Source organism: Nicotiana attenuata, unplaced genomic scaffold, assembly GCF_001879085.1.
Source record: "Nicotiana attenuata strain UT unplaced genomic scaffold, NIATTr2, whole genome shotgun sequence".
In the NCBI taxonomy this organism is placed as follows: domain Eukaryota; kingdom Viridiplantae; phylum Streptophyta; class Magnoliopsida; order Solanales; family Solanaceae; genus Nicotiana; species Nicotiana attenuata.
Window position 1 is genome coordinate 100,725 of NW_017672374.1, and position 13,471 is coordinate 114,195.

Consider the following 13,471-nt stretch of genomic DNA (forward strand, 5'->3'; position numbering starts at 1 on the left):
AAATCACACGAAGATAACTTAGACAGTTGCATGAAGACTCCCCTTCAAACTTAATCTTTTTAATATCGTACTGAAAAGGGTAGCTAGAGTTGCATATATTCTACCGTCTGTTAGCCTATGTCACTGTTACTACGATAGCCTAATACTTTGTTTGGATTGAAAAAGAGCCACATTTTACTTTAAATTGGAATAAAACAACTACTCAAAGAAAATGATGTGTGCGTACCGTTGCAACTTGGTTTAGCTAAAGCTGAAAATGCCGTTGCACAAGGACGACCAAATCAATCCTTTTCATTTGGGAATCATTATTCTTCATTTCTTTGCCACCCCTTATTTGATTATATTTTGCACCGTGACTAAAAATTAACTCCCAACAATTAATTTGTCAACGTAATCTATTTCCTTCTTTGATTAATATGCTTATTGGAAACATAAATTAAATCAATATAGTTAACTGTCGGTCAAAGATTAACTTATTTTTAAATGTGTAAATGTATAGATTTGTGAAGTATTTATTTATTTATTTTTTTTAAATTTTTTTGTGAATCAGAATTTCATAAAGTTGACATGAGATAGTGAATGTTCAGGCCGCAACCTGATGCACAAAATATCTTGCGTTCATGCAGGGTCCGGAGAAGGCCGTATCTCAAGGGGGTGTGATGTAGGTAGCATACTCGAACTCATAATCACACGGAAATAACTTGACCGTTGCTTCAGGGCTCCCCTTCGAGATAGTGAATGCCCATCTGAACTGTGACCTTCACCATTAAACTCTCCCCAAAAAGGTAGCCGACAACCTATCTTGATGGAAGCATCAGTGACTAATTTCACAGCTCGAACTCGTGATCTATAGGTCCCATAGAAACAACTTTACCATTGATTCAAGACTCCCTTCCATTAAACTCTGCCAGATAAATAAAATATGGACAGCTTTGGGTAACATTATGAGAATGATTATTAAATTGTAATTCCATAAGAAAAAGTTAAGAACAATAACTTATAGCCTGTTTGGCCAAGCATCACCAAAGCCAAAAGCATTTTTTTTTTCTCAAAAGAAATATTTTTTTAAAAAAAAATTGAAGTGTTTGGCCAAGCTTTTAGATAAAATAATAATTTTAAGTAGAAGTGGAAACAATTCAGAGAAGTAGAAAAAAGTAACTTACGCATATTTTTCAAAAACACTTTTGAGAAAAATAAAAACAATTTTTAAAAATTTTTAAATTAATTAGCCAAAACAAATTGTTTCTCGCTAAAATTACTTTTATAAAAAAGACTTATCAAAATAAGCCGATTTTTGAGAAGTGAGCTTATTAGTAAGACATATTAAAAAGGGAATATAAGTACTAAAGAAGAAAAGAATAAAAACAGTGGTTTATTTTTTTTTCCTTTAAATTCTTGTGACACAGATCCATAAACAATAAAAAGGAGAAGGTAGAAGTAAAAAGAGTTTTTGGTAGAATTCAAACTCTGAAATAGGATCAGAGTTGCAACATTTAAGCTTGCAAGTTGCAACTCAGATCCTGAGATTAAAAACAATAAAGTGAGAAACAAACTTTCTCTCAACAAACACAACATAGATTTTGCCTTTTTGTATATTAATATTAGAATTAGAACATCCGAAACACGCCATCACTCACTCTCCTTCTTCTTCCTTTTTCTGTTTGAAAAGTTGGAACCGTTACCTCAACTACCGCTTCACCAAAACCACACTGTTTACTCGAAAACTCTCATTTTATTAATTTCAGTTTTTCTTCAATAAAACTAGGGATTTTAGATTGTTGTGGCTGAGTTTGTGATGGCGGAACCGAGTCGGACCGGTGGTGGTGAGTCGTTGTCGTCGCCGGAGACCGGAATTCCGACCGGTTTGAACCGGATTAAGACTAGGCGGCTTGAGTCGAAGGAAAGGCCGAGTTCAAGGCTTATAGTAGATTCCGATAAGTTGAATGAGTCTCCTCGTTCTGGAGCTTCCACGCCTCGTTTGAAGCAGGACCAAAGAGCTGCCGCAAAAGGACGTAAAGGTCTTTTTGCTAAATCTCCTGTTTAGCTTTTAAATAGTTAACCTTTGTGTTCTACGCATTACGATATTTTTTTATGCAGTTATTAAGTTTTTGATTAGTGTTAGTTTAAGATTTTTATTTGATTTGTGTATTATAGTAGTGGCCGTTGAAGAAGATATTAAAGTAATAGATAAAATGTCGCGTCAAAGTTTAATATTGAGTAGTTAAATGAATGAATTTTTGAAAATAGTCAGAATAATATTAATAATGGAGTGGTGTTGAGCATTTTGGAGTGTAGTTTGTATTGGAAAGGGGAGGTGGAAAATTTCTATTGTTTGATATAGTCACATGCTAGGCTGAACATGATGATGTCATTGGGCATTCGAATGGTGTATTAGCTATTTTTCTTAATAAAAATATGACGGTGGTGCCCAAGGCCCCGAGCTAGCTTGCACATGACTCGAGTATTCCAACGGATACTACTTCCCGTCAATAGGTGTATTAGCCATATTGCATCTGCATGTCTAAAAATGAGACCTTTTTTTAATAAGGATTTAAACAAAAAGTAGTGGATTTTAGTTCAGATGAAGGAAGATATACTTTGGATTTATTGGTCTCCTGTCTAGAGAAGCTAGTGGATCTGATAGAAAAGAAACTCTTAGAGTTGGGTGCAGGAGATTGGAGAAATTGGGGAGCTAATATCTGCTTTAATTACTGAAGTTCTTCAGCTGAAAGCTATATGGTAATTTTCTAGAAAGAAAGTTGGTATATGTATAATAATTTCCGAAACGAATGTATGCACTGTCTAATGCTGACGTCTAATAGTAATAGAATGAACGAGTAGTCATAGAATGAACGAGTATTCGAAGACCCTATCCTACCATATGAATGGAGAAGCTTGTTTGAGAGGGAGGAAGCTGGTCATTTGTCTTACTGATGTTGCAGTCTGAGCAAGTATACTTTTTAGCTGTTATATGATCAGACTGTGATTTTCACCTTTAAAACTGTCATCATCCGTGTTGTACTAGTGCTTCCGATGCATAGATTACTTATCATTACCTAAACTTTGGAATTCCTTGGTAAGATTTAAAATTACTTTGATTGTAAATTCCCTAAGTTTGTGTCTTCTCAATTGGATGGAATCTCTCTGTAACCCCCCCCCCCCCTCGCGCTTTCTGTTCGCGATGCAGGAACTCAAAGGAGTTTAATTTCCAGTTTTTTTTAATATTCTTGGCAGCTCTTTTTCTCTGTCCAATTGGATTTCTGTTCTACTAAACTTTCTGGTCCCTTTACCTGACAGGACACCGTAAAGGCAGGAAGATAGCTAGTTGGTTTGCGTCATATCTCTTTAAGGATTTAGATCAAGCTGGTAGTGGAATTTCAGTAAATCAGGTAAGAAATGGTTTATTGGAAACATCCTCTCTGCCCTTCCAGGGGTAGGGGTAAGGCTGCGTACATCTTACCCTCCCTAGACCCCACCTGTGGGAAACTACTGTGTTTGTTGTTCTTGTTGTTGTTGCAGGTAAGAAATGGTTTAGCTTGCACATAAAAGTAGTTTTGTTAAGTTACTCTGGATGTGCTATGCTATGTTTCTGCTGCTTATTTGATGTGCTATGCTGTGTCTCACTGTTTGATAATTTGCATTTTAGGGTACTGACAAGGAGGGTCCTGGAAGGAATGTGCATAAGATGGGGAAGCATGTGACAATGAGGCAATCTTCTCAAGGAACAATGCCTAATAGTAAAGCAAGCAAAACATTCAAAAGTTTTTCACACGAGCTAGGTCCAAAAGGTGGCATTCAACCTTCACCTCCGCGAGCTCACAGCTATAATGATCTAAAGGTATTCCTTTCGACATTTCTTGTTCTGACACTTCCAGTTATTAATTGAGGGTGGCAAGTGATAAGCATAGGAAAGAGGGTGGTAAGTGATAAGCATAGGAAGGAATTACGTTCATTTTACAGTGTAATGATCAAGATAAGTAGGTCAGATGGGGTGGCTGATATGGTTTCGAAGTTCAATATTAACTTTTGTTCCATGGGATGAGATGCAGGAGCTGATTGGATCTCTTCGTTTAAGATTTGATGCTGCTAAAGAAGCAGTGAACACAGAGCTAGGCGGTTTCTTGCAGGAGGTTGTAGAAATTGTACAGAAGAATGAGAAGAATGATTCCTTGCCTCTGGATGGACAAAAGATGGCTGAAGAACTTGTTGTTCTTGCTCAAGATTGTATCAAAATGACGTGTTTAGAGTTCCGCTCCAAGTGTGAAGCAATTGTCCAGGACCTGACTATGAAAAGACAAGAATGCCAAATGGGTCTTTTGAAATGGTTGTTGACACGCATGCTTTTTATATTGACACGGTGCACAAGGCTGTTGTATTTTGCTAAGGACAGTGAGCCAGTTGATGAGACATCTCTGGCCAAGCTTAAAGAATGTCTAAATAGAATTCCTTCTATTAAAACGGATTGGGTTCTCAAGCGAGGGATATCTGATTCGGAAGCAGGTTGTACTTTGAACACAAAGGCAGGTGGCAAATGCAGTTTGGAGGAAGAAAAGACTTCAAAATTTTCCTCTCACACACATCAGCGGAAATCTGAATTTCTCTTGGATGGAAGTGTCACTACACTAGAAAAAGATCCCATGTTTATTGAACCACCATCATCTTTTATTAACCATCCTGACATTCAGTCTAACATGAAATCATTAAACCATATCAGCGACCGAATTAGTGGAGAATTGAAAAGCGAGTGTAGACAGCAGTATTCAGATGATTCTTTGGTGATATGTAGAATTTGTGAGGAACTTGTTCCCACTATTCATTTGGAGTATCATTCCTATATATGTGCTTATGCCGAGAAATGTGATTCGAAATCTCTAGATGTAGATGAGCGCCTTCTGAAATTTGCAGAGTTACTGGATCAGCTTGTGGAGTCACGCAATTTAGGATTTCATGCAACGTCTGAGATCCAAGAAAATTCAAAAGTGAAAAGTGCAAATTCTGGGAATACATCTGAAGGTTATTCACCAAATATGGGTGAGTGGAGAAGCAAAGGGATAGATGGAATGTTTGAGGATCTTCATGAGATGGATACGGCCAGTATAGAAGATTCTCCATTAGCAGCATTCGTTAATTTGAAGAGTCACTTGGGTGCAAAGTTTAATCATTGTGGCCCACCATCTTCAACAGGGAGCATGACATCAGTATCCTCCACAAATACCCCTCGGGCAGTAAATTTTGACTTCTGGTTAGAGCATAACAATCTTTCTGAGCTAGAGGATGTCCAGCAGGTTTGTCACTGTACTCTGAATTTTGGTTGGCAATTTGTCTCAACTTAGTGAGAAATATGTGTTGGGTCGTGTCCAGAAATCCACTAATTTTGTAGTGAAGAAGCACTAAAGTTGGAATCCAAGTATTTCACTCCATATTAAGGGATCAATTAAAGAAAAATCACAGGAAGTTCTCTTGTTTTGCTTGTGTCTGTCTGAGAGGAGGAAAATGGAGTAAGAGAGAGTATGTGAACAAAATAAAGGATTCTAATGCTGTTGATGATCATTTAGCAATATGGATAGCTATAAATAATTGTGTACAGCTCATTCTTTGGGTGTATTAGATCTTATATTTCTATCGGGTTCCTTACTTGACGCGTCAGTTTCTAAAAGTCTTTCCTTTATCATTTTCCTTACTAAATCTCCATGGAAATCATAGCCTAATGAAGGAGGATTTTAGAGTTTGCTTATTTTTTACAATTGTTCATTAGTGCTATTACATAAAAGAAACCTCTTTGTTTGACAAGAAACCAATAAATCAATTTGGGCTAAATCGAAATAGAGTAGTGCTTTAAGTTCTCAAGTCACTGCTCTCTACCCCTTCTTACCCTGACAAAGCAGGGACACCTTACGTTCTTGAACCGATAACCATCTTTCGTCTAACCTAGCCTCCTCCGTCCCTCGGGACCAACAAAGGGCAGTACAGGAATATTCACCTGTTGTCCATCGACTACGCCTTTCGGCCTGATCTTAGGCCCCGACTCACCCTCTGTGGACGAACCTTGCGGAGGAACCCTTAGGTTTTCGGGGCATTGGATTTTCACCAATGTTTGCGTTACTCAAACCGACATTCTCGCTTCCGCTTCGTCCACTACCGCTCGCGCGGAGGCTTCTCTCTAAGGCGGAACGCTCCCCTACCGATGTATTTTTACATCCCACAGCTTCGGCAGATCGCTTAGCCCCGTTCATCTTCGGTGCAAAAGCGCTTGATCAGTGAGCTATTACGCACTCTTCCAAGGGTGGCTGCTTCTAGGCAAACCTCCTGGCTTGTCTCTGCACCCCTACCTCCTTTATCACTGAGCGATCGTTTAGGGGCCTTAGCTGGTGATCCGGGCTGTTTCCCCCTCGAGTGATTTTTCTGCTACCTGTTCTGATCACTTATCTCTGGAGAATTCAACAGATTTATTAATGATATGTCTTTTCTTCTCTTTCTTTTTCTGAACTTTCTTAACCAACTCTTTTCCATGTCTCGTTATTAATATTCTTATACACTCTCTGTCCCATTTCATGAGACAGTATTCTACTTGGAGGATGCAGGTTCCTAATGAAATAGTAGAGGTGCGTGCAAGTTGGACGTGACACCAGCCTTATAAAGAAAACTGGAAGAGTGTCATATAAATTGGTACAAGAGAAGTACTAAATAATTAATAAGAGAAATCTTTCGTATCAGTTATTGGGATGAGTTTGTATAGTTTCAAGTTTTTAATTGAAACACATGTTTCGTATCAGTTACCTATGTTTTGTTAAACCTAATAATAATTCTCCAAGACTTCTTTTGCTTCTCATTAACTCGTTTTGCAGTTTAAATATAAATGAAAACATTCTAAATTTGGGATTTCTGTAGAAAATCTTTGTAAGTGATGATGATATGACGCTAATGCTGCTATGTTTCAGAAGTTTATAGCTGATAATGTATTAGTGTACCTCTTTTTCATCTCCATAAATTTGTATCATTTCAGAATTAACTACACTGTGCATGTGTAGATCAATAGTTTCTTTATTAAAGAGCTAAGGACTTAACTCATTCCTGCATGTTAGATGGGCTGATTTTGTCCTTTCCGTTTCTTTTTCCTTCTTAGATGGCTGATTTAGCAGATATTGCACGTTGTGCGGCCGGAACAGATCTTTCAGAAGAAGGATCTCATGAGCTTTTAATTGCTTTCATGCAAGACCTACAATATACTTTACAAAATAACAAGCTAAAAGCTCTTGTAGTAGATACATTTGGGGGACGAATAGAGAACCTTTTGGGGTACAACTTTTTGGACTCGTCGTAAATTAGAATTTATAGATGAACCAGAACTGATACTGCTCCACTACATGCAGAGAGAAATATATACTTGCTTGTGATCTTGTGGATAGAAAAGACGGTTTTGGACATTCAGAAGGCTCCAAAATGTTAGTGGATAATTCATCTCATTCCAGTATAATGTCAACTCCTTCAAGTTCATCACACAAAGAAAGAACAAGCATTGATGATTTTGAGATTATCAAACCAATCAGCAGAGGTGCCTTTGGCAGAGTTTTTCTGGCACGCAAGCGGTCAACTGGAGATTTATTTGCAATCAAGGTACCTTTTGAGTCATTCTTAACCTTCGAATAAATTAATGTATCTAATTATATTTGCATTTGCATAAATGATATTATTCAACTCTTTTCCTTCTTATGTTTGTGGATACCAGTAGATATCTACATTCTTTACAGAAAAGATCTCGCGTTTGTTGGTTTCTAGGGATTGCTGATGGAAAGGAGGTTTTTTATTTTATTTATTATTTTTGGGGTACCACTTAATTTATCCCAACTTTAGTGCTGACAGATCTTGTCGTGGATTCAATAAGAAGAATTAATGACCTTTTTTTAGGTGGGCTAGTGGAACACATATTTTTAGAATACAACAATGAATGGATGAATTCATTTTCGATGATGAATGTAAGAGTCGCACTGAAGTACAACTGGGGGGGGGGGGGGGGATTTTGCATCTTTAACAGGACGCTTTTTTTTCAAAGTATGCTGGTTATAAGTACCTGAAAGACACGGAAGTTCAATTTCTATGCTAATCAATAACTGCTTTGTCAGTGGACCACTTTTGCAGTGCATCCTGCGAACGGGAGAATTAACAAGTTGGAGAAGCTTGTGCTTAGATTAAGGGACTATCTTAGTTATGCAGCATGTCTATGTGTATCAACAAATATCTCATTGAAGTATTTGTCTGCCATAGTATTGTTACTGAAAACTTCTTTTGTATGACCAAGTTGGTACTGATTTCTGACATGGTGCCATTCATCCTATATGCAGGTGCTCAAGAAATTAGATTTGTTGCGAAAGAATGATATTGAGCGCATATTGGCAGAGCGCAATATATTGATTACCGTCAGAAACCCTTTTGTGGTATTACAATTTTTTTATTTTTTTAATTTTTCCTTTTGTCGGTCTCAGTAGGATCATGAAGATGCTTTCACGGTTGTAGGTCCGATTTTTTTATTCATTCACCAGCAGAGACTACCTTTATTTGGTCATGGAGTATCTTAATGGCGGTGATCTATTCTCTCTGCTTAAAAAAGTTGGTTGCCTTGAGGAAGATGTAGCTCGAACCTATGTCGCAGAATTGGTACTTTTCTAAACTTTCTTGTCATGAAATTTTGCAACCTTTCGAGCTCTTTGAAGGATGTGTTTTGCCCTTCTTCAGGTCCTTGCTCTGGAGTACCTTCATTCTTTAGGAATCGTCCATCGTGATCTCAAGCCAGACAACATATTAATTGCCCAAGATGGGCATATAAAGGTTGGTTTAGTATATTAGAGATCTTTGAAATGATGAGGAAGCTAAAATTAATTGTATTTTGCTGAATGATAAGTGATTCTCAATTTGCCAATATTGATAACACCCCCCACCCACCCAAAGGTGTCCCAAATTTGATCACTCTGATAGGAATCTTGTAATCCTAGCATCAACTCCATCATAAATCGTTCTGCAGAGTACATGCATGTTTTTGATGTATTTCTAGTCTGTGTTGAAGGGGATCATGTTCTAATCTTGGATATGCTTAACCAGCTTACAGATTTTGGTTTGTCGAAAATTGGACTAATGAACAGCACAGATGATCTATCTGGACCCGATACAAAGGATGTAGTGCTTCCTGATGTTGGTAGCCAGCAAGATCCAGATCATCTATTGGACAAATCTCAACGGTCAGCTGTTGGTACCCCTGACTATTTGGCTCCGGAAATTCTTCTTGGAACTGAGCATGGTGAGAAAGAAATTGCTATACTAGAGTTGGTGATATGCTGATACTCCCTCCCCATGTCACCTTTATCTAAAATAAAACATAACATGGATAAAAGGGGGACGTCAGGAGTGACAATGAAAGGAACAAAACGTTGACTTCGCCATCTGATTTTATGTACAGGTAGCGCTGCTGATTGGTGGTCAGTAGGAATCATTTTGTTTGAACTCATCACTGGGATTCCGCCTTTCAATGCCGAGCACCCTGAGGTATTATATTGCAGTTCCTCCCTATTCTGAGCATCATTTTCACATTACAATTGTCTAATGTATTACTTTTTGTCATATTGAAATTATAGGGAAAATGTAACTCTTTCAGTAATCAGTAGTCATTTTGTCAGTCATAATGTTAAATAGGTGTGACCTGGCTATATAAGATTGGTCTTTTACTAAAGTTCTCCATCCAGTTTAGGACAATTGTAATGTGTGCATGTGATTCCTTGAGGACAGACTTTGACTCCAGTTGACAGATGCTAAGTTGGACTTTAAGTTCATATAAACTACAATGCATTTTAAGAAGCAGGAATTTCTTAATGATAGTTGAAAATTTTTGCCTTATTTGTTTGTTGCCTTTATCTTTAAGAAAGCTACCTGGAAAATATATAGCACCGGATGACTTAATAGTTGCAATAAGTATGGGACTTCACCTCCTCAACACATTACTGTTTCTGGCTTGACAGGTTATCTTTGATAATATTCTTAACAAGCAAATCCCCTGGCCGTTTGTCCCAGAAGAGATGTCCCTTGAGGCACAAGACTTGATTGACAGGTTAGCTAATAATACCATTTTAAATTGTATACATGAACTATCCTCTGGGGACCAATTTCAATGGCAGTCTAGCATCCTCTTATCGAATAATCAGGTCCGAAACGCTTTCTTCGTTTTAAGTCTTTATTTTGTACTGAAGAACACGTATAGATTTTGCATAGACTAGGTTGGTAATTGGTACATCTTTTGGTGCCTGTAGTTTGATTAGTTGGAAACAAACGTCTCTGGTTTTTACTGTGTGTTTTCACCTCAAAATCATGTTCCTAGGTGATCTCACAGTGGCACATTTCCAGTGCCTAGGGGCTCTCTTGGGTACCAGTTCTGTATTTGTTCCTTGGACATCATTGATGCCATTACTGTTTATTTTCTATTTGAAACATTAATAGTACCATTCATCCTGGAATACCCTAGTTGTTTAATTATTCGGGCTGCAAATTCAATCATAAGATGTTTTCCCTTGATTTTGTCTGCTGGATGATCTAACTCAGTTGTAGAGCTTTATTGTAGGCTTCTTGTTCATGACCCAAATCTGCGCCTTGGAGCAAAAGGAGCATCAGAGGTTGTCTGTGCATATTCTTAAAGAATAATATGCTCTTTGTGTACTAGTTATATGGGGTGAAACTTCCATGGTTGGCACTAACTTTCATCATCTACTCCATATTCCTACAGGTAAAAGCACACCAATTTTTCAGGGGAGTTGACTGGGATAATCTTGCCTTACAGAAGGTAGGCCTTACTGTATAAAATATCAGTTGTGTGGGTTTGAGCCTGTTCAGCTTCTTTGATAATCTCATTTAACATATTTAGATTCATGATTTCTGGGAAAAGGGACTGGGCAGCACACTTTGTTGTTAATTATAGTTTTTCTCTTAAAGAGTTAGCTCCTTCCTCTTTAACCATAATCTTTCCATTTTCTGTATACTTGATAGTGATAATTAGTTGAGTGCCAGTTAACTTGTGTAATGGAAAATGCAGTCATTTTATTGAACATAGTTGTAATGTCTGCTAATATGTGTCTAGATTCATTGTCTAATATGCATCTTAACTAGGAATTTTAGCAATTAGAAATCTTTCGTTCTTTTGAATAACGTAGACTCCCATATAGTGCTTTTGCATATATTTCATTAACAATTGAATCAGTATAGGCAGATTTTAAAAAAAAAAAAAAAGGGGGAGGGGGGGCAGCCCGGTGCACTAAGCTCCCGCTATGCGCAGGGTCCGGGGAAGGGTCGGACCACAAGGGTCTATGTACGCAGCCTTATCCTGCATTTCTGCAAGAGGCTGTTTCCACTGCTCGAACCCGTGACCTCTTGGTCACATGGCAGCAACTTAACCAGTTACGCCAAGGCTCCCCTTCGGTATAGGCAAATTGTTCTCTTTAATTTCTGATTCATTGTTTCTATAGGCAGCCTTTGTACCACAGACTGATGGTGTTGATGACACAAGCTATTTCGTATCCCGTTATGGTCTAAGTGGAGTGCAAGATGATGAAGATTGTAATGATTCTGCTTCCGACAGCTCTGAGTTCTCGTCGAACTTCGCACTTGAGGTAAACTAAGTTTTCTAAGTAAATGCAATCATTCACTTTTCAATCACTTTTCAAGAAATACTCATTGTATGGCCATGTTGCATTGTGATAATTAACTCTATCACGGTAGCTAGTTACATACCATATTGGCAAGAACACCTTTTTGTCCCCCCCTTCCCCTTATGCATATACTGAATGACATCTAATGATGCAAATTCTTTCCTTTCTGCTCACTTGATATGCTTCATGGATTACGATTATATTTTCCTCTGATAACAAGCTCTGTTCACATGACCTACCAGCATATGGCCATTCAGCATATGCTGCATGGCCTGCTAAAGTTTTCAGCATATGCGTACCAGAATCTAATGCAATAACTTACTTGAACTCATCATGTTAATAAACTTCAAGGAGGATACCATGTATTCATTAATCACACTCTTTTTGCTGATTATATGTAACATAGAGTCTCTATTGATGTTTGCTTTTCAGAATATGGATGAATGTGGTGATCTCGCTCAGTTTGATCCTTCTCCTCTTGATCTATCCTTGATGAATTTTTCTTTCAAGGTATGCCATGATGTTTGCCTTATATAATCGTGAGTGCTTAACCGCAATCCTATTCCCCACTTTATAAGCAGTAAATAAATAAACAAATAATGTGAAAGCACGTTAGACTGCTATATGTAACCTTTGATTTATGATCCGAAGTCAAGAACAGCAAATCTGTGTGAGAGTTTTTAACCATGTATTCCAATTTGTTCTTCAAACAGAATCTCTCTCAGTTGGCATCCATCAACCATGATATGCTCTTACAAAGTGGCTTCGACTCGTCAAGGTGCTCATCTCCCTGTAAGGGTCCAAGTGAATAAGCTACATTCTCTTAGTTTCATCTATGCGAATAAATGGAACTAAAAAGTATTGTAAAGGGGGGACGTACCCCGGCATCCACAAGGACATTTGTCAGATCTCTCGTAGACCCAGTGAAATCCTAGTAGTGGGGTTGTTAGATCTCTCATACAGGAAAAAAAAAGAATGATATTTGCTATACCTTATACCTGGAATGTGGAATGTAACATTCTAATGCAACATCTCACAACCAAAGCTTATAGTTTAGTGGTACCGGCAGATGTCATTCACACAATATATGTGGGTTGGATTCTCACTGTCCAAGTTTCCTCCCCTTTTCTCACGTAATAGAAAATAAAATAAAGAATTAAAGATACTCTACATTCTCGTCGTCAAGGTTGGAGGTTATTTCTTTCACTGTTGCTTGGGATTAAATCTCGTTAAATTCATAGCTTCGTACAATCTGATGCCCAATTGAAACTATTTCACTTGAAAATTCATATGAAGTTACCAATTTGACTTTATGTGAACTGTTAATTGTAGAGAAATTTTCATTAAGTACTATCTTTTAGTGGTAATTAGCTATCTATAGATACCATTTGCTATATTACGGATTGTAGATACGTTTTATCTTGTTATAAGATGTATTAGATGTATTTAAGCTACTGTATTCATGAATACAGTAGCAAAAATAGGCGTGAATCAGGAAGTCCGGCTAATCAGCGACTGTATTATGGCGTGAAACATGGAATTACATCTGGATAGATTATTGTATTCGACTGTATTCACGGCATGAAATATGGGATTACACTGTTTTTAAACGGAAAGTGAATTAATTAACATAATAGACTCCTAATATAGCTCAACAAACTCAATTATAACACATAAATTTGTATTTCCAGTTATAAAAAAGATTCTCAACCGAAAAATACCCCAAAAATATAGCAATCTTCAGACAAATTATATAATACATCTGAATACATAAACTATATTAATTAAAA

General features: G+C 37.5%; 1 protein-coding gene across 2 annotated transcripts; it reads left to right on the forward strand.

Annotated features, from left to right (window-relative positions):
• Nucleotides 1–1,401: 1,401 nt before the first annotated feature.
• On the forward strand, nucleotides 1,402–13,000 carry LOC109212967 (probable serine/threonine protein kinase IRE4). Of its 2 annotated transcripts, XM_019376709.1 has the most exons (17): nucleotides 1,404–2,018; nucleotides 3,298–3,389; nucleotides 3,647–3,838; nucleotides 4,050–5,285; nucleotides 7,124–7,296; nucleotides 7,371–7,614; nucleotides 8,340–8,432; nucleotides 8,512–8,652; nucleotides 8,731–8,823; nucleotides 9,094–9,289; nucleotides 9,449–9,534; nucleotides 10,005–10,093; nucleotides 10,601–10,652; nucleotides 10,763–10,819; nucleotides 11,499–11,642; nucleotides 12,114–12,191; nucleotides 12,395–13,000. In XM_019376709.1, the coding sequence occupies exons 1-17, from the start codon at nucleotides 1,796–1,798 to the stop codon at nucleotides 12,491–12,493; spliced, it is 3,288 nt and encodes a 1,095-aa protein (XP_019232254.1). In that variant the 5' UTR covers nucleotides 1,404–1,795; the 3' UTR covers nucleotides 12,494–13,000. The 2 variants fall into 2 exon arrangements, with proteins under 2 accessions (XP_019232255.1, XP_019232254.1); XM_019376710.1 differs by lacking the exons at nucleotides 10,763–10,819; nucleotides 11,499–11,642; nucleotides 12,114–12,191; nucleotides 12,395–13,000 and having other exon boundaries at nucleotides 1,402–2,018; nucleotides 10,588–10,652.
• The last annotated feature ends 471 nt before the right edge of the window (nucleotides 13,001–13,471 follow it).